The 19,372-nt window shown below is 35.3% G+C and overlaps 1 protein-coding gene across 1 annotated transcript in view; it reads right to left on the bottom strand.

Annotated features, from left to right (window-relative positions):
• Positions 1-17,511, bottom strand: part of LOC145269234 (replication protein A 70 kDa DNA-binding subunit-like) — a 62,754-nt gene extending 45,243 nt beyond the window's left edge. Inside the window, exons 1-4 of the mRNA XM_080124856.1 lie at positions 17,344-17,511; positions 5,076-5,123; positions 3,228-3,306; positions 372-477 (exon numbers count right to left, since the gene is read on the bottom strand). Of these exons, the coding sequence (XP_079980982.1) occupies positions 372-477; positions 3,228-3,306; positions 5,076-5,123; positions 17,344-17,376 (266 nt within the window). The 5' untranslated portion in view covers positions 17,377-17,511. The remainder of the gene's footprint in view (positions 1-371; positions 478-3,227; positions 3,307-5,075; positions 5,124-17,343) is intronic.
• Between the last annotated feature and the right edge of the window lie 1,861 nt (positions 17,512-19,372).

Below are 19,372 nucleotides of genomic sequence, written 5' to 3'. Positions count from 1 at the left end.
TCATGACAAATTGCAGAATCTCTGGATTGTGATAATTCTTGCAAGATTTAGAGTGTCCAAAAAGTCACTGCAAAAATTGAAGGAAAACATCAGGAACAAAATAAGAGAGTTGAATCGCAATCCAGAGATTCTGCAATCTGTCATGAATAATGTTTTGGAAAGAACACAAATGGGAAGCTGCTGAAAATGGGCAGCATTTTAAAAAAACATTTTTCATAAATAAAGATTGAATTATACATTTGTTTTTTCTTTTTCAATTTCCCAAGGTCTTAGATTGTGTTAAAATTACAGAAAGATATCAGTGACTTTTTAGACATCCTCTATTTTCTGAACACTGAAAATATTTGGTCAATAAGAATGCAAATACTTACTTATCATTTTGAATAGTGTTGCACAGGTACTTGTCGATGCGGACCACAGCCAAGTTATCGATTTCATTTTCCATCATGGGATTCAACTGAATAGCCAACATGACACCTGAACAAAAGAGGGGAACAAATAATGCAACACGATTAGCAGCTGCCAACATTCTGAAGTTATTGACAAAAACAAGCGAACGAGATGGAAAAATAATTTGCAAAGAAAATAAATAAAAGGATCAAAGTGGTAGATCTGTTTAATCAAACTGGTTTATCTAAAATAATATTTCTTGTAGTATATTGTTGCTTATAATGCTGCATTTGCCTATAAGTATACTATAATATAATAAAAATCAAAATATCATATTTAAGCGTATTTTACGGCCGGGTAAGTTTCATTTTGCAGACGTTAGCTCCAGGTAAAACCTTTGTAAACATCAAGTGATGGAACTTTGGTTTTCATAAAATAAATTTCACAGTGTATAAATATTATTTGGTCACTTGTACAGTTTAGTCAAGACATTAAAAAAATGAAAATATCGAAAAATTCACGTATCCGCTATGAAACAAAGTTCTCCGAAAAAAAAATTCACTTAATTTCATCAAGTAGTTTTTTTGTTTTTTTACAGCGAAAAAATAATTTGTTATGATACCGAGCAAAAGGTTCGATTTTTAGGAAGAAAAGCTAGAATTAAAGATGGGGAGGGAGTGTCATCATTTTACATTGAGTTATCTCCCTGTGGCATGTTGTTCAGCTTCAGCAAATTTCACAATGGCTGACTTCAACGCGCTCTCATAAGAACATGTTTTTCCGCTGTAAAAAAACAAAAAAAACAAAAAACACTACTCGATCAAATTAAATGAAATTTTGTTTTCGGAGATCTTCAGTCCAAAACGGATACGTACAATATAACCTTTTTTTTTTTTTTTTTTTTTTTTTTCAATATTTTCATTTTTTTTTAATGTCTTGACTAAACTGTACAAGTGCCATTATTTGATACTGCAGATATTCATAATCGTACCCTATTTCTAACAGAGGGGAGACATAACATATGTGAAATATTTGGAATCAAGTATCCCCTTGCTGTTATTTCAGATCATTTGAAACTACAGCAGCAAGTTTTACTCTCCCCCTCCATCAAGGCCAGAGGTTTTGGGGAAATTATATTTTAGTGTTGGGACGATTAATCAGAAATCGAAAAATTCAGAACTTTTGGATTTATTTTCTGATTTTGAAAATGATTCTTTGCTGTTGTTAGAAACTTAATTTTCCATGGCTCGTAATCATAAAACTAAAATCTACAGGTTATACCCATAATTATATTTTTATATTAGCGAAAACATAATATAGACAGATTTTGACCCCCCAACCCCACCCAAAAAAGAAACTTTATATTTAGAAATCCAAAAAGAATCAAAATCAGTAATTGTATTGGAAATTTAGAACAGAATCGGTAATGGTATTGGAATTGAGAAAAATATTGGAATCATCCCATCAGTAATATATATATATATATATATATATATATATATATATACACACACACACTAGTATGGGTACCCAGCGTTGCCCGGGTCGACATGAAGTTCCGTTTGGAACATACCTGCTATACTAAGGCTATCATTCCTTTTCGTTGTGGAAAAACGTTGATACCGCCATAACAATTTCAAAAATAAAAGAATGTAATAGCTCAAAAATAGAAGGACGTGATACCCTCTCCACCAGATATTTCGAGAGAAGGGATACAAAGAGGAGAAGCTATTGAGCATTTTTTTTGTTGCATATGTGCTGTGCTGGAACCCCGCCCCCTAAAAAAAAAAAATAAATAAATAAACAAATGAATCAAAACAACTTTTCAATAAGCGACCAAAAAAAAAAAATAAATAAATAAATAAAAATAAATTAACCATGGTAGGTAGGCTCAAAAAATGAAAAAAATGAAACGCGAAAGAAGGGAAAAGGTCATTTGCGAAACATTTTTGCCTGTCGACCACGACGACTGATCACTTCATAAGAGGAAAAAAAAAAAAAAAAAATTTCCAAGCATTAACGTGTACATGACTTTTAAATGAACTTTAAGAAAGTAAATGAAATTCCTTTCACATCTAAAAACACACAAATGAAATCCTTTCAGTTTTTTTGTGTTTTTTTGTTTGTTTGAATATATAAAGAAAAAAAAAAAGAAAAACATTTTTCTGCCTACACGGAATTATTTTTTCACGCTAGAAACTTACAAAATTATTTGGTGAAGAGTTTTTGCTTTTTTTGTTTCGAAGTTTACAGAGGAAATAATTACATTGTTTCTAAAAAAAAAAAATAATAATTCCAAATAAATTAAATATATTATCAATATAATTGTCATTTAAAGTTGATTACACAACAATCTTAAATAGAACATTTAAAACAATTAGAAATATTAACTAACATACAGCTATTTAGTAAAATTGATTTTCCTTACTTTAATATGCCAATGAGGTGACTTCTGAATTGTATATTTTGCAAGATTGTTTTACGGCATATCAACCCTTTTCAGGTTATTTAATGCTGAATCCAGTGATTTTGAAGAACAATTTTTTAATAGAGTATATTCGGTTTTTTTTTCAAGTCGGTTTCTATTTAACCCATAGTTGGGACTCTAACAGGTACTACCACAGAGCAATGGTAATTAAAGGGTGGCTCCACACTCCTCAAAGCCCGCAAGTTGGGGCCTCACCATCAGATATAGTTTAAGGTCATATTCAGGACCTATGTTTTGCAAGAATCATACTATGTATAGAAATAAATGAAATAATATGGTATATATATATATATATATATATATATATATATATGAGATAAATAAAATAAGAAATCCTGAGAATACTCACTTGAATAAGTGACCTGTCCATCTGACAATAAAAGACGGTAACGTTCAGACGTACCAGAACTGGAAATCTTTTTGGAGCTCTGAAAAAATAAAACAAAAAAATGAATAAAAAAATAAAAAAAAATGAATAAATAAAATCAATAAATTTTCCTAAATCCAAATTATTCAGAATATTATTCTTAAATCCTATTTTCACAACGTTTCAGCCAATATAACCGCCGACCTTCTTCCAGTGTATCTTTATGTTAAACTTGGTCAACACTTTATTTAATACACAGATAAGACTTGTCATTTTGTATAGATTCCCAAGTCTAATCTATTCAATAGGGTTTACGTGTTGCGTATCCTGAGCTAACAAATTCTTTGACTATACTTTACAAGACAATGATTTGTCGCCACTTGTACTACGGATCCTTAGTGTTCGCCAGAGTTGGCAAGGTGTTCTCCGATTCTCTTGACAGTCTAAAGCGTTGTGCCATCAGATATATACTAGATATCCCATGCTGCAACTCTGTTCCCTCTGGAGTATACGCAATCTACTTGGATTCAATCTGCTGTCTACTCGTCGGAATGTAACAGCTGCTTCTGTTGGCTACAGATTATTTCATGGTTCTTGCTCCTAAATGCTTAAATATCGCCCTGTGCTGCGGCTGAACAGATCAAACCTGTGACGATATACATTCACATTAGACCCTCTGCATAATCACACTGGTATTTGTTCAGAGATGTACTGGTCATCTCCTTTTTGCATTATGTTCTGCCATCCTGAACGTGCTGCCTCAGAATTGTGTGAATGAAAATGTATCAGTCACATTTTCAGAGTTCTGTATAAACACACACACACAGATGAGCACTTGCCATGAAAATAACGATAAAACAGAGACAGGCTCACAACGTCTCTTCTGTGGGAAAGAGGTTGCAGGGAAGAGAAAAGGGCATTCCCCACTAAGCCACAAAGTCTATTTTGTACTCTGTCAAGGCAGGATAGGCTGTTTCTAGTAGCTCCTACCCAGATGTGGCAACAGTACTCCATCATTGGCCGTACCTGGCTTTTATATAGGTAGAGAATTGCATCAGGAATGAGATATCTACTGGAGCAGTAGAACGATCCCATCATTTTTCCAGCAGCCTTGGCAACGGATTTGATGTACGTGTTCCATTTCAGGTCAGGACTAAAGGTCAAGCCCACAAGCTTGTCAAAACATGCAGCCTCCGTAAAATGAGGATCAGAGCGTTGATGATGTAAAGATAGGAGCTTGATTTTAGATGCATTAAAAGTAACCAGCCACCGCTTTCCCCACTGTACCATTAAATATTAAAAACTAGTCCGGGGGCTGAGGGGTTTTGGCTGTCCTAAAATATGCTTAAATATGATATTTTAATTTAATCGTAAAATATGCTTCATATACTATTAAGGGGCTACTATTTCGAACCAAATTTACAGGGATTCAATAGAGGATGTTGAGCAGCGAGATGTCTGTTCACATTTAATTTTAAAGTTTAGCAGTTCAAGGGAAAAAAACTATTTGAGTAGGTTTTCCGGTATCTAAGGATCTTTACACTGTAGGGGTGGGATTTTGCTGCTTGTCCAGTGAGAGAGGTGGGGGGGGATATACATCGAGGAGGTACAAGTGCTTAAATACTTGTAAGACAGGCACAGTGATGCAACATTTTGGCGATAGGACTTATTTAAAAATAAAACTACTTGAAAAATTTTAGCGATTTTTGGAATATGATATTTTCATAATATCGGGTGAATTCTGGACAAGAAACAAAAATACTGCAAATTCAGATGCAAACAAAATGAAATCGTGTCAAGTGTATAACGTCAAATTTATTCGCAACTCACCAGGACTTGGAGGACAGGTTTGTCAACTGTTTTTCCGCCAATGATATTCTGAAGAAAGAAAAACGTTAAAGATTATTATTTATTAAAAACTACCGGAACCTGTGGAAATTCCACAGCGGTAGTAGACATAATTGGTTAATATTGTTTCAATAATAATTACAAAGAAATGGAAGGTCGTAACAATTAAATGACAGAAAGGGGTGCATGCTATAGTATATTAAAGATTATACTATTATTTACTAGCGGGTTGCCCCGGTGTTCGGAGGTGTAAAAAAAAAAAGTTTTGGTAGACAGGTAGACTCAAACCCGAAGCCTTGAGGCAAAGGCGGAAAAGAAAGTGTGACACGTTACCATGACGCTAAGCGGGTAGAGAAGTGAGAATGGTTGAAATTAAACGGTTAAAAAACGAACGTCTGCTTTTCTAGGTCAAACATCATGCCATAGAGAAATGAAATCACGCAGAGCCAGTTAAGCTTTACGCTTTCTGCGTATTTGTTTGTTTCCCCAAGATGTTGGGGAAAACCAGCTCCACATAAAAAGGGGAGTGTCCAAATGAATAGCAATTGTCTGATATGAGGGGTTTTCCCCGTATTGATCAAAGCTTATTGCTTTCTGGCCGTCTCGGCATAAAGGGCCGAGAAACTCTCTTTGCTTTTGATTTAGTTTCGCTTTTTAAGGAAAAATACGAACAAACAGTATGGACAACGGGATAGCGTGAATTTTATAAAAGAAAAGTCACACAAAGATAGAGATGACCTCGGAGATATTATAATCTAGGGAGTATATAAAAAGTTGTAAGAATTAGTGACCCCCCCCTCTAAAAAAAGCCTTTGCCGGACATATAAAAAAATGTACACACACACACATTTTCGCTTTTATAGATTAAAAATAAGTCATCTAATATATGATAGGCAAAATGGGTGCGCGTGCGTTTGTCTACGAAACGCTTTTTGCGTCGGGGTTCTCACGTTGGTTAGATTCCACGCGGAGTTTTCTTATATACTTCCTAGATCGTAATATCTCTGATTCACAAATGAACATTGTCTCTATCTTTTTTTGATCGAGTTTTAAAAAAAAAAATTCCCTCGTTTTGAGTGTTTGTTTGTCTTTTGCGTATAAATAAAGTGAAACAGATCGAATGCAACTGCCAACTCCTTGGCCTTTGCCCGGATAGTATCTGTTCTGTAATTAGTCCTTAGTCAATGTAGGGGAACCCTTCATACTGAGACAATCACTATTTACTGCCAGAGTGCCCCCTTTTTTTTTGGGGGGGGGCTTCCTACACACATTAAACCGCCCACACTAAACCGACCTTCGTGGGAGCTTTAAAAGCAAGTCATTTGTTTGATTGACTTCGTTAAACACTTTACACTTCCGGTCGCATCGTGGAGTAGAGGTAAGACGTCAGGTTTTCTTATCGACTTTTGTGTCACAGGTTCGAGTCTGTCGGAAGCAATAGGTGGAATGATTATGTCATTGTTTCCGACACTTCAGGATTTTCAGGTTTCTCATTTAGATTGTATTCAAGGTGGGTGTCTTCTAGAAGTGTGTGACCATCTTTAAATTTCCCCGCTCGTTCCAAACTCGAGCAAAACACACGTGGAACCAACAGAACAACACGTATACTTCTTTTCTCTTCTACCCCGAGGCATTATCTCCTCCTTAACACCAAAATGAAGAAAAAAGAAAATAAATTACAGACTGGACTTCCTATACTGACGAAGCTATTTTTAGCGAAATATAGGACTTAAAAATAACAAAAAGTAAATGATTTTATCATTATTTCTGACACTTCAACGTCTTCAAATTTCCGATTTAAATTTTATTCAAAATAAGTGTCTTCTAAAAGTGTGTGACCATCTTTTTACTTGAAATTTACTTTTTTTTTTCTTGAAATCAGAAAGAATATTGAAAAAAAAATAAATAAATAAAAAGAATGGAGGTTATTTGAAGAAATATAACCAAATACTTAGTTATTGCAGTATAAATAAAAGCAACCGAATTTAACCCGCATATGTACAATCAGTTTTATATCACCATTTTTTTTATTATTAAAATATTTGTATATCTATTACACAAAAATCTGTGCGCGTGAGCTCCTTCCCCATTGGTTCTGAAACAGTTGAGCCTATCTTTTGCAAATTTATATGTCTGGCAGTGTTCTTAGATATGTTTTGTACAGAAATTCATCCATGACTTGTTGAAGTTAATGTTTTAACTCAAAAAAAAAAAAAAAAAAAAAAAAAACAAAAAAACATCCGTCGTTCGTACTAATGCGTACAAAAAATAACTCCGATTGCGTAAATAAATCTTCTCTTGATTTCTCAACTCTTCTGTTTCTTCTTCGCCATAAATCAACTGTTTGGTTGCGATGGGGGGGGGGGTACAATCAACACAATTTCACGTTGACCCCATCCCCACCCAACAAAAGTATGTGTTTACATTTAAAGTTCTGTTTTTACTATTTTATAACTAAGTTGGGTATAATACATTAATTTATTATAGAAAAGTAATCCCTCACTTTTTTAAAAGTAACATTACTTCATATCTTGGAAACTACTCGTTTGCTGGACTGGGTGAAAAATCGATTGTCTGCCCTTGTTGATCTTACATTCTCATAATTACTAAAAGATGTCGCTAGTAGCGTATCATTGAAAAATCAACATGGTGTCAAGTTTTTCCCTGATAGAATTTGTCATATTTTTTTAAATGAAAAAAAAAAAAAAAACTACTTGATCGATTTACATAATTTTTGGAATAGGACATCTTCGTGCAGTGACAGGTACATACATCATAAAGATTTTTCTTGAAAAAAATTATTTTTATAGGCCCAGTCATAGACAAGCATTAATATTTTCCCAGGTTTTTTCCACATAAGGAAAACGGACTCCATACTGTTCATTGTTAAAGTGTTTTTTATTCTAAAAGTCTGATGAAAGGCTGTTCTTGTGAAAATTTTCAAACGACATAATGTCTAAATTTGTCCAAGTAGTCTTGAAACAATTGTAACGATGAAATACACTATTTGTTGCTACCAATCTATACCTTGATGTCTTGATTTTGTTAAAACTGCATATAGATAGATAGATACTAGCTGGTTGTCTGGTCATACAAGACACTTAAACATATAATTTATACAGATTGATATTATAGAATCAATCCTATACTGAATATTATATATTACTAGCTGGGGGGGGGGGGGGTGTTAATCAAAACAAGAATAAGCGAAATATATAAAAAAAAAAAAAACAGAAAAACGAATGTTAAAACTTCTTTAAAAAATCTGAAAAATAAAGCGGGGGGGGGGGGGGGGGGAGATCAAAACATAAGAATAAGCGAAGTAAATATTTTTAAATATTAAATAAAAAATTAAATATTAAATAAAAAAAAAAGTTAAAACTTAAAAAAATCGGAAAAAAAACAAAAAAACTAACGTAAGGCAAACGAACGATGTTATAAATGTAAAAATCTGAAAAACAAAAACAAAAAAGAAAACAGAAAAACGAACGTTAAAATTTCTTTAAAAAATCTGAAAAAAGTGAAAAATGGCTTAAATAAGCCTGTTTCGATATTAAAATTTTTTAAAAATCCGGGTGTTTCACACCACGATTCGAACCTAAAACCTTTAGATAATGACCCAGCGCTCTAACCAACTGACCTAAGATGACGTACACAAAATTATGTCTTTTTTAAAATCTTTAAACAAAATCAGGTTACGACGTCGTATGACGCATGCATAGAAGCGACATCGTCATGAGAGGACTGTTTTTGCTGACCCCCCCCCCTAGAAAAGTGCTGATTTCAGAGTGAAAAAATGAATGTTTTTGGCCAATCTTTTTATATTTGTCGGGGAAAGGATGGGGGCTTTCATATGAGACCAAATTTGTGAATTTTTGTTCTGTCTGTCGAAAGTTTCTAGCAGACATACATACACACATTTTCGCTTTTATATATATAGACTAGCGAGGGGTACCTGGCGTTGCCCGGGTGTTTTTCGGGGTATGTGAAAAAAACCCGAAAATGTGAAAAAAAAAACAAAAAAACAGATGCCCGTGAAAAAAAAAAAAACGAAGCCTTCACGACGCGCAGTTGGAAAATAGTAAAGTGTTTAAAAAAAAAAAAAAAAAAAAAAAAAACAGGTGCACGTTTTTGATTGACGTGACGGCGATAGGTATTCAGCAGTTAGCATTTTGTGCGGGACAGTTTTGAATGAGGTGAATAAATCGGTTAGTTTGTTTTTAAAAACCCGCTCCCTGTTTATTAGGAGGAGCGAAATGAAAGCTACCGTCTGATATGACGAAGTCGACATTGAACAAACATTACTTAGCTCTCTTGAGACAACTGGCTTTCGGCCTGTGATTAGAGTCGAGTTTCGCTTTTTTTTTTAATACCGAAAACCGAATGTAACGCATGCCGATGCGGGAAATGTAGAATAATTAACGTTTGAAAGTCAATAAAATTAAATAGACAGGCGAGCTCCGTGGTTAGGTGTGAGATATTACAATTTATAGATGATATAAAAAGTTTTAAGTTGTAAACCGAGCAAGCGCTTCTTTGAAAGAAGCCTTTTGTGGACATCGAGGAAAAGCGAACATACACACATACATTTTCACTTTTATATATATATAGATGAGGAATGATTTGCCCGATGGACTAATTCACAAAAAAAAAAAATAAAATAAATAATGACAATATCGTTCATCAAATTCCGTCCGTGTAGGTTTACCATATCACGTCAGTTGATATTTAGGCTTGGCGATCTTAAAAATAGTCTTTATTCTCTTATAGATACAAATAGAAGTATTCTTACAGGGGGGAATATTTTACCTAACACTTGCCATGGTTACACCGGTGTAACGCAAAATAAAATATTTCGCTGTAAAAATTTTTTTCTAGGTTTTTTTTTGTGTGTGCTGAAAATGATTATTACTTTTAAATTTTCCGTAAACAAGATTTCTAGATATCAAAAATTACACCCAGAAAATTAATTATTTAAAGAAAATCTACATGCAATATTTGTTTTCAGCATAGTCGAATATCCCTAGAAAACAAGTTTTTTGAGGTATGTTTTGTGTTATACTTACGGTGATAATGCCCCATCATATGACCTTGTAAAATGCTGGCATCGTGAATTCAAACATAACCAGAAGTCTGTGGAAACAGCTCCCAGACCTGGTCGTCCCCCCCTCTTCTGCCATTGATGAGGCATCTGTCCATCAAGTTGAGGCTGCCATTTTGGAAGATCGTGCATTACTATTCGACAAATAGCCCAAGATGTCAAGATTAGTACAGGGTCTGTGGAAACTCATTTATGAAAATTTGCATATGCATAAGGTGTCTGCCAGATGGATTCCCAGGTTGCTCACACCATTCCAGAAGCGAGAACGCGTCGAGTGCTTGAGGATGAATTTGGAGATGTGCCAAGAAGAGGAGTCAAAGTTTTTCAAAAGACTGATTACACAGGATGAAACCTGGGTCCATTACTATGATCCAGAGACCAAAGCCCAGTCAATGCAATGGAAGCACTTGGACTCACCACCTCCAAAGAAGGCAAGAGTGCAGCCCTCCGCTTCCAAGGTCATGCTCACAGTCTTCTGGGACCAAGACGGAGTAGTGATGACAGATTTCCTGGCAAAGAGTACCACAATTACAGGAACCTATTATGCTTCACTTTTGAGGAAATTAAGGGAAGCTATCAAAATTAAGAGCCGGGGCAAGATCAGCAAAGGTACCCTCCTCGTGCAGGACAACGCTCCGGTCCACAACTCGCATGCCACCAGATCAGAAGCACGGGCATGTTGTTATGAAATCCTCCCCATTCTCCTGACCTTGCACCCTCTGACTTTCACCTCTTCCCAGCCATGAAGTTGTTTTTGAAAGGAAAGCGTTTCTTAGATGATGCAGCCTTGATTTCTGAAGTCACGTTGTGGTTGGAGGACATACCTGGGGTGTTCTACAAAAACGGTCTCCAGAGCTGCATTAAACGAGGGGAGAAATGCATAACTCTGCGTGGTTCCTATGTAGAGAAAGACTAATAACTGTGCCAAGTTTCGTTGCTCTACTGCTATGGGAAGTGGGTCAGGGGCATTACTTATTGCACGCCCCTCGTAGAAAATTATGTAAGAAAATATAAGATAGAATTTGATGAAAACGATCGTAAGACACAGGAGAGTTCAAAAGAGAGGTAATTTTCCGTTTCAATTTAAACAAGATGGCGGCAATTTCCACCTGCTACTACGATTAAAGTTGTTTTTTTTCAATAATATGCAGTTAATTTCGACTGTATAATTTAGAAGTTACCATTGTAATTTATTAGAATTGACGAAAAAAAAACAAAAAAAAAACAGTTTAAACCATTGTTTTTTTTTATCTGAAAACTCCATTATCGAATACAAAATCTTGTCCGAATAGTGTAGAAGCACTCATTTTATGTGGGTGTGTGTGTGTGTGTGTGTGTAAAAAAAAAAAAAAACTTTATTACTTTCAATTTCTGCTTATTGTTCGTTATCTAATTCCATTTTATATTAAAAAAAAATACATGGGTAAGTTTTAGAATCCACAGAGATTCGAAAAGGTGGTAAAAAATTTTCAAATATAAACAAATAAATGGTTCTGTTTACTTGCCTTCCCATGAGGGAAGAGTTAGACACAAGGCCAGTTTTTAATGTGAGGGAAATCCAGCTCCCCAAAAAGGGGCACTCTGGATAGGAACAAAAATAAAAAGTCTCGGTCATGAAGGAATTCTTCTCCATTGATCGAGGACAGAGAAGGTGGAGTGTAGCATCAGAACAGATACTACACTGTGATCTTGGCCTGAAGGCCAAGGAAACACATGTTATCAAAAGTTACTCTTCTACCTATCTGGAAACGTTTTTAGCGGTTTTACTCATTCGATTCGAAAAAAAAAATAGTGTCAAGCGTTAGATGAGAACAAGAGAAATGGCCGCGAATCGACACTTAAAAATGTTTTTTGAAGTTCTGAAAAGGTGCTAGTGCACTTACTGATCCGCGCTATTTTTTAAATCGTATTTCCAAGTTTAATGATATGTTTTTTTTATTCAATTGTAAGGTTAAAGTATAGAATACGTACAAAACACCCTCCCCTCCCCATGTTAAGAATGGCTTTTTAAATAATAATGCTATTATTTCAGCACGGATCAATAAGTGCACTAGTACCTTTAGTTTCTAACACTATTTTGAATATTTATATTAAAAACCAAAATAAACTTTAAATATTAAACTTATTAATATTAAAAAAAAATTTTTTTATATAACATATTAAACAAAAAAAAAATTTTTATATAACATATTACAAAAAACAAAACAAAAATTGAAAATTATTCCAATTTTGATTTATTTAAAGTTCTGTTTTTGCTATTTGTTAACTAAGTTAATAATGTTTTTAATAATGTTTTTGCTATTTGTTAACTAAGATAATAATGTTATTTAGAAAAGCCATTCTTAACATGGGGAGGGTGTTTTATAACTATTCTGTACTTTCACTAACTTGAGAATACTATCTAAAATATAGTACGGTCCGTATGATTGCTGGAACCAAAATGCATTCTGGTGGATCAATATTTTTTAACAGTTTTTTTTGTTTTTGTTTTTTTATTTGCATGCATTTGATGACTTCAATGTCCACCACAGCAACTGGCTTGGATTTTCTACTTACAGACGCAGCTGGTACCACAACACGTAACTTCACTACATCTCATTCCCTATCACAGATGGTTACGTTTCCAACCCGTTTCCCAGTCCAGCAAGAACATGCATCACTTCTAGATCTGTTTCTGACCACAGTTTCTGATGACCGTGTAACGAATGCTCACAGCCCTTTTGGGAACACCGATCATTCAGTGGTAATGGTTCAAATTAAGAGCCCCTGCTCAAAACAACGAGATATTATAAAAAGGCTGACTGGGAAGCCATCAGGGATCTCATCAGGGACACTCCATGGCAAAATATCTTTTCACTTACTGCTGAACACTGCACAAATGAGACAGACCACTGAATGGTTCAAAGCGGCAATTGAAGCACATGTTCCCACGCACAAATTCTATAGCAAACCCCACTCTCCCCAATGATTCACTTCTACTTGTGCAGCTACCATAGCGCAAAGGTAGCATGCGTACCACAAATTTAACCGACATAAGTCGAGTTCAAACAGACAGAAGTACATAGAAGCCAGAAATAATTGTAAGAAAGAAATAGCGACAGCTAAGAAAAAATTTACTGAAACCACCAAAAAACGCATCGAAGCACAGAAATTAGGAACCCGAGACTTCTGGAAAATCTACAACAGTGTAGTAAATAATGGGCAATCAACAATTCCTCCACTATCCAACAATCATGAGGTTGTTTGCTCTGCAACCGAGAAGGCTAACATGCCAATCGGTTTGCCTCCAACTCCACACTGGACTCTGCTAACCACCCCCTCCCTGACTTTCCTTTGCGGACAGATGCCACACTAGACGATCTGAAAATCAACCCTGCTCAGGTGCATGCTATCATAAGAAAGCTTGACACTGCAAAAGCATGTGGACCTGATCTCATCCCGGCTGTGCTATTAAAAAAGTGCGCCGCTGAAGTAGCTCCAGTTTTCTCCAAACTTTACAACAAATGCCTTCATGAATCTTGCTTTCCTGCCTGCTGGAAAACTGCTTCTGTAGTGCCAGTTTTCAAGAATTCTGGCGAAAGAACTGACCCAGTAAATTACCCTTCTCCCAACTTTCACCAAAATATTTGAGACCATAATCAACCAAGCTCTAGTCCATCACCTTACAGATGCTAAACTTCTGACTGACTAACAATATGGATTTAGGCAAGCTCGTTCCACAGCAGACATCCTCACTGTAATCTCAGAACGTATATACCATTCACTGGACAAAGCAGGGGAGGGTAGAGCGGTAGCTCTAGATATATCTAAGGCTTTTGACAGGGTATGGCATGAGGGTCTTAAGAAAATCAGATCATATGGCATCACTGTAAGAATACATAACATAATTAGATCCTTCTTAGATAAGAGAAAAATCCAGGTTGTCCTTGATGGTTGTACATCTAAACAATATGATATAAATGCAGCAGTGGCTCAGGGGTCTTTCCTTGGACTTCTGTTATTCCTAATATTCATAAATGACCTCCCTGACAAAATTGTGCGATGAGTATATATGCTGACGACACCATGCTCTATAACTGACACGACAGGAAAACAAATGAACACATATCTAAAGAAATGGCAGAAACACTAGAGGATGACCTCCGATCCGTAGTGGAATGTGGACGAAAACGGACGGTCACATTCAATGCTGCTAAGACTAAACTTGTTTCCTTCAATAATTACAAGAAACCTTCCCTACCGCCAATAGCAATGGCCAATGACTCTTTATCTGAAAGTACATCTTTTAAACTCCTCGGCCTAATATTCACAGGAAACATGAGTTGGAACAATTACAAAGAGAACATTACCAGGACCGCTGTGAAGAAGGTGGGTTCTCTCTACCGTGCTAGAAAGCTATTAACGCCTGAAAGTATCCTGTACCTCTATAAGGCCACCATTCACCCATGTATGGAGTATTGTTGTCATATTTGGGCTGGTGCATCTGCCACTAGTCTCTCGCTCCTAGACAAGGTTCAAAAGAGAGTTGCCAATCTGAAAGGTCCTGAACTGTCAGCTAAACTTCAGCCTGTGTCACATCGACAAAATGTTGCATTCCTCTGCCTGTTCTACAAGTACTTTAACGGTAAATGCTCTGACGAACTGCAAGCACTTGTGCCTTCTTGACGTAAATACTCCCGACAAGCAGTACAATCCCACCCCTTCACAGTAGAGATCCCTAGATGCAAGAGAGCCTTCTATTCCAGTAGTTTCTTCCCCAAAACATCTAGACTTTGAAATTCCCTTCCGGGTCCTTGTTTCCGACTGTACTGACATGCAGAAGTTCAAGTGTAACGTGAACCAACATCTTGCAGCCAAACTTCCTACACAGTACCCCTGATGCTTATGTCCCTGATAGTACCTATTTACTATGCCTCCCCACGGGACAGAGTTAGACAACAGGGTCGTTTTAGCCCCCTACAACAAAGTGGCAATGTGCCTTGTTTGGGGTGAAAATGCAAAAAAAAAAAAAAAAAAAAAAAAATTGTATTTCAATTAACAATTGGGGTATGTTTTACTGTCCACAGTCCTTCGAAAAAGTGATAAAAAAATAACAAATAACTGTTACCAAAGGCAAGATAAGTCACTTTTCTACCCAACTGTGTAGGTAGGTTTATAGTGTTTTTATTTATTGTAAATTGGGTACTAGTGCACTTATTGATCCGTGCTTTGCTTAAATAACGTTATTTAAAAAGTCATTCTTAACATGAGGAGGGGAGGGTGTTTTGTACCTATTCTGTATTTTAACCTTACAATTGAATAAAAAAAAAACATCATAAAACTTCAATTAAACTTGGAAATACGATTTAAAAAATAGCGCGGATCAGTGCACTGCAGATTCGGATCGAAAAACAAGCAAGTTCGCGACCACAAGAAAAAAAAAAAAAAAATTGGCCGTGTAAACATTGTAACAAATACATTGTGGCCACTTTTTTTCTTGTGGTTGTGTACTCGCGTACCCTTTGAACTTGACGGGTTTTCGAGCCGACGGACATTTTAATAAACACTAAAAACTTACCCAGTTAGGTAGAAGAGTAACTTATCTTGCATTTGGTAACATTTATTTGGGGTTTGCTTTACTGTACACAGATTCGAAAAAACAAATATATAACAAATATATATCAAAGACAAGATAAGTTACTTTTCTACCAAACTGGATATGCATTTAGTGTTTTTATTTAATGTAACATTTTTATTCAGTTCGAAAAACAGTGTTTACAGATGTATTAGAAAATTCAAAATGGCGGCCGACTCTTTCTCGGAGACGGTAAGTTTGGGAAAATGAGTTATAAATAAAAAAAAACAGTCAAAATACTGTTAAAAACCCGCCGACTATATGTCAGCCTATGTCACGGTAACATATATTGAGCGAGTTTCTAACAGTATTTTGTCTGTTCTTTTATTTATAACTCATTTTCCCAAACTTACCGTCTCAAAGAGAGTCGGCTGCCATTTAGAATTTTCCAATACATCGGTAAACACTGTATGTTTTTCGAGCTGCATAAACATGTTACATTAAATATAAACACTAAAAACATATCCAGTTAGGTAGAAAAGTAACTTATCTTGCCTTTGAACATTTATTTATATATATGTTTTGTGACAACTTTTTCGAATCTATGCGTACAGTAAAACAAACCTTTTTTTTTTGTTACATATTTTTGTTTTTACAACGTTTTCGAAGGACTGTGGACAGTAAAACATACCCTTTTTGTTTTTTGACAACTTTATCGAATCTATGTGTACAACAAACCCATGTCTTTTTAGTATTTTTTTACGATGTGCCCCTGCCCTAGCGTATTATAAACACCCCATCCTCATGTTAAGAACGGCTTTCAGAATAAACACCCTTCCCCACCTCGAAAGCTGTTCTTAACATGGGGAGGTTGGGGGGGTATTCCGAAAGCCATTCTTAACATGAGGTGATAGGGGGTGTTTATACTACGCTGGGGCAGGCCATAAAAAAAATACGTTTTTTTTTTTAAGTCATTTTAGTATTTATTAAGCTATTGTATTTTGTATTTTAATAGGTACTAGTGCACTTATTGATCCGTGCTGAAATAACGTTATTTAAAAAGCCATTCTTAACATGGGGAGGGTGTTTTGTACCTACTTTAACCTTACAACTGAATAAAAAAAAAAACCATAAAACTTTAATTAAATTTTGAAATACGATTTAAAAAAATAGCGCGGATCAGTAAGTGCACTAGCACCTTTTAGTAAATGATTATTTAAAAAAAATAAATAAAAAATATTATGTAAGCCACGTAGATGCCAAAAATACGGGACAAGTGATTACAATTTTATAACTCTAGACATATTTAAAGTTAGTTATCTTTAAAAGAAAAAAGAATATTAAATAAATCTTTACAATATCTTTTTTTTTTAATGTTTACTAAAATTAAATGGCAACTTAATTATCCAAACTACAAGTAATCGTATATATATATTTTTTTAAGCGAAAAAATAATAATAGAATGCTGAAGGTGTAATCAATTCGAAATATTAGAAGGAAACAATAAAAATGTCATTACTGTGAAGCATTTAAACAAATTTTTATCCTCTAAAAAAATAAATAAAAATAGAATCATTTAAAATGATTATTCGTACCGGCAGGGCACCAGCTGTCAAAGAGCTCGACATAATGGCGTTTCTGTAGAGTAGTTCGGAACGAAAACAATGAAAAACTTGTAAGTGATGAAATTCTTCACGACGTAGAAACAAGAGCCATGAGGACTAAAATGGCGCCAAATCTACAAGTCGATAAAGAGTTATCTGCCCTTGTGGATTTTTTTTTTTTTTTTTTTTCAAATTCACCGCTTGGTTTAGTATTTACCTGAGAGTTATCTCCCCTGGAATTCTTCATTTTTTTTTTTTTTTTTTTTTTCACTATTCAGTTTGGCTTCTTTTTTGCCTCCACTTCACCCTTTGTGTAGAGCCCCCCCCCTCCTGATGCTAGCCTACAGAAAAAGAAAAATGAGATTCTACATTTGAGGTGCATTTACGACGATTTTTACTTTCCCGAACCCCCCCCCCCTTTTCTTATGGGTTTGAATTAGGTTATCATGGTATGATGTTCTTATGGTGACTGACGAAGGATTTATTTGCTGATGGATGTATAGTATGAATGTGGTATTGTGGTGGAAGTAGAGTGAAAGTAGGAACTAGTTAGGTTAGATTAGTTAGCATTAGACAGCAAAAACCGTCCTTTCCCCCCCCCATGTTCGGCCTTGTGCCAAATTTTTCTATTTTTTACTTTTGTAAAATTTCGAAAATAAATTCCTTCATTTTTTTTTTTTCACTATTCAATTTGGCTTCTTTTTTTGCCTCTCCTTCACCCTTTGTATAGACCCCACCCCCACCCCAATGCTAGCCCACAGAAAAAGAAAACTGAGATTCTACTTTTGAGGGGCATTTACGACAATTTTTATTTTTTTAATATTTTAGAGTAAGGAATCAGTTTAGTATTAAAAATTTATGCTAAAATGATAACCCATTTTCTGGTCTTAGTTAAATCTTAAGTTAGTTGGTTTCTTTTTTAGAAGGCGTCTATTGCCACCCAGACTTAGGGTTAATGAGAAGTTTCTGGAGGAAAATGTTTTTTTTTTTTACTGCCAAGTTTTTGCAGGCTCATCATCATCACCATTATCATCAGTTTTTTTTTTCTCACTTTGGGGTCACTACTTATCAAGGCCTAAAGGCCACTAGAGGATAAGGGTTAATGAATGTAAGGTGGTAGTGTAGTAATCGTTAATGATCTAACTTGAGTAGAATTTGATTATTTACGGGGATGGCTCGACAAGAATTTGTTTACATTGGATTTGAAGACTATCATGCTGTATTCAACTCAGAAGCAGGCCAGTGGAACAGTGTTCCACAGACAGGCAGTTCTGGAAAAGAAGCCTTGTTCATGGAACCTGTATTTAGATTTGGGCACAGATAGAGAGTGGGGGAAATCGTTTATAGTGGTTGTAGCTAATTGAGTGTTTTTCTGTGAAAGTTTGGCAAGGGGAAGCCGTAGATTGGAGTTCAGTCGAGCATTTACAATGAAAATAACGACAGAACAAAGACAGGCTCACAACATCTGTGGGAAAGAGGTTGTAAAGAAGAGAAAAGGGCATTATCCACTAGGTTTCGAAGTCGGTTTTGAACTCTATCGAGGCTTGATAGAGCGCACCTAGCAGCTCCTGTCCAGATGTACCAACAGTACTCCATTTTAGGGCATACCTGGTTCTTATACAGATAGAGGATTGCATCAGCATTGAGATACCTGCTGGAGCGGCAGAGTGATCCAACCATTTTTCCAGTTAAGCATATATTTTAATTATTGGCATGTGTTGGACAACTTTTAAAAAACGATATAATAAATTTACTCTATCTCTGGACAAGTCTTTATGAGAGAAAGAGGGATAAGTAGGATGTCCAAAAAGTTACGGAAGGGTTGAACATTTTTTTCATTTTACCATTAATCATTTTTTTTTTTTCTATTTAAGATATTTTAAAGATAATATTTTGGTTGGTTGTTTTTGTTTTACGGCATATCAACCCTTTTCGGGTTATTTAATGCCGAATCCAAAGATTTTGAAGAAAAATTTTTTTAAATAGAATTTATTTGTTGTTTTCACGTCGGTTTCTCTTT

This window comes from Euprymna scolopes, chromosome 45 (assembly GCF_053919585.1).
Source record: "Euprymna scolopes isolate OS-2025 chromosome 45, ASM5391958v1, whole genome shotgun sequence".
In the NCBI taxonomy this organism is placed as follows: Eukaryota; Metazoa; Mollusca; class Cephalopoda; order Sepiida; family Sepiolidae; genus Euprymna; species Euprymna scolopes.
The sequence above is the reverse complement of the archived record's forward strand: the minus strand, read 5'-3'. Positions and strand labels throughout refer to the sequence as shown.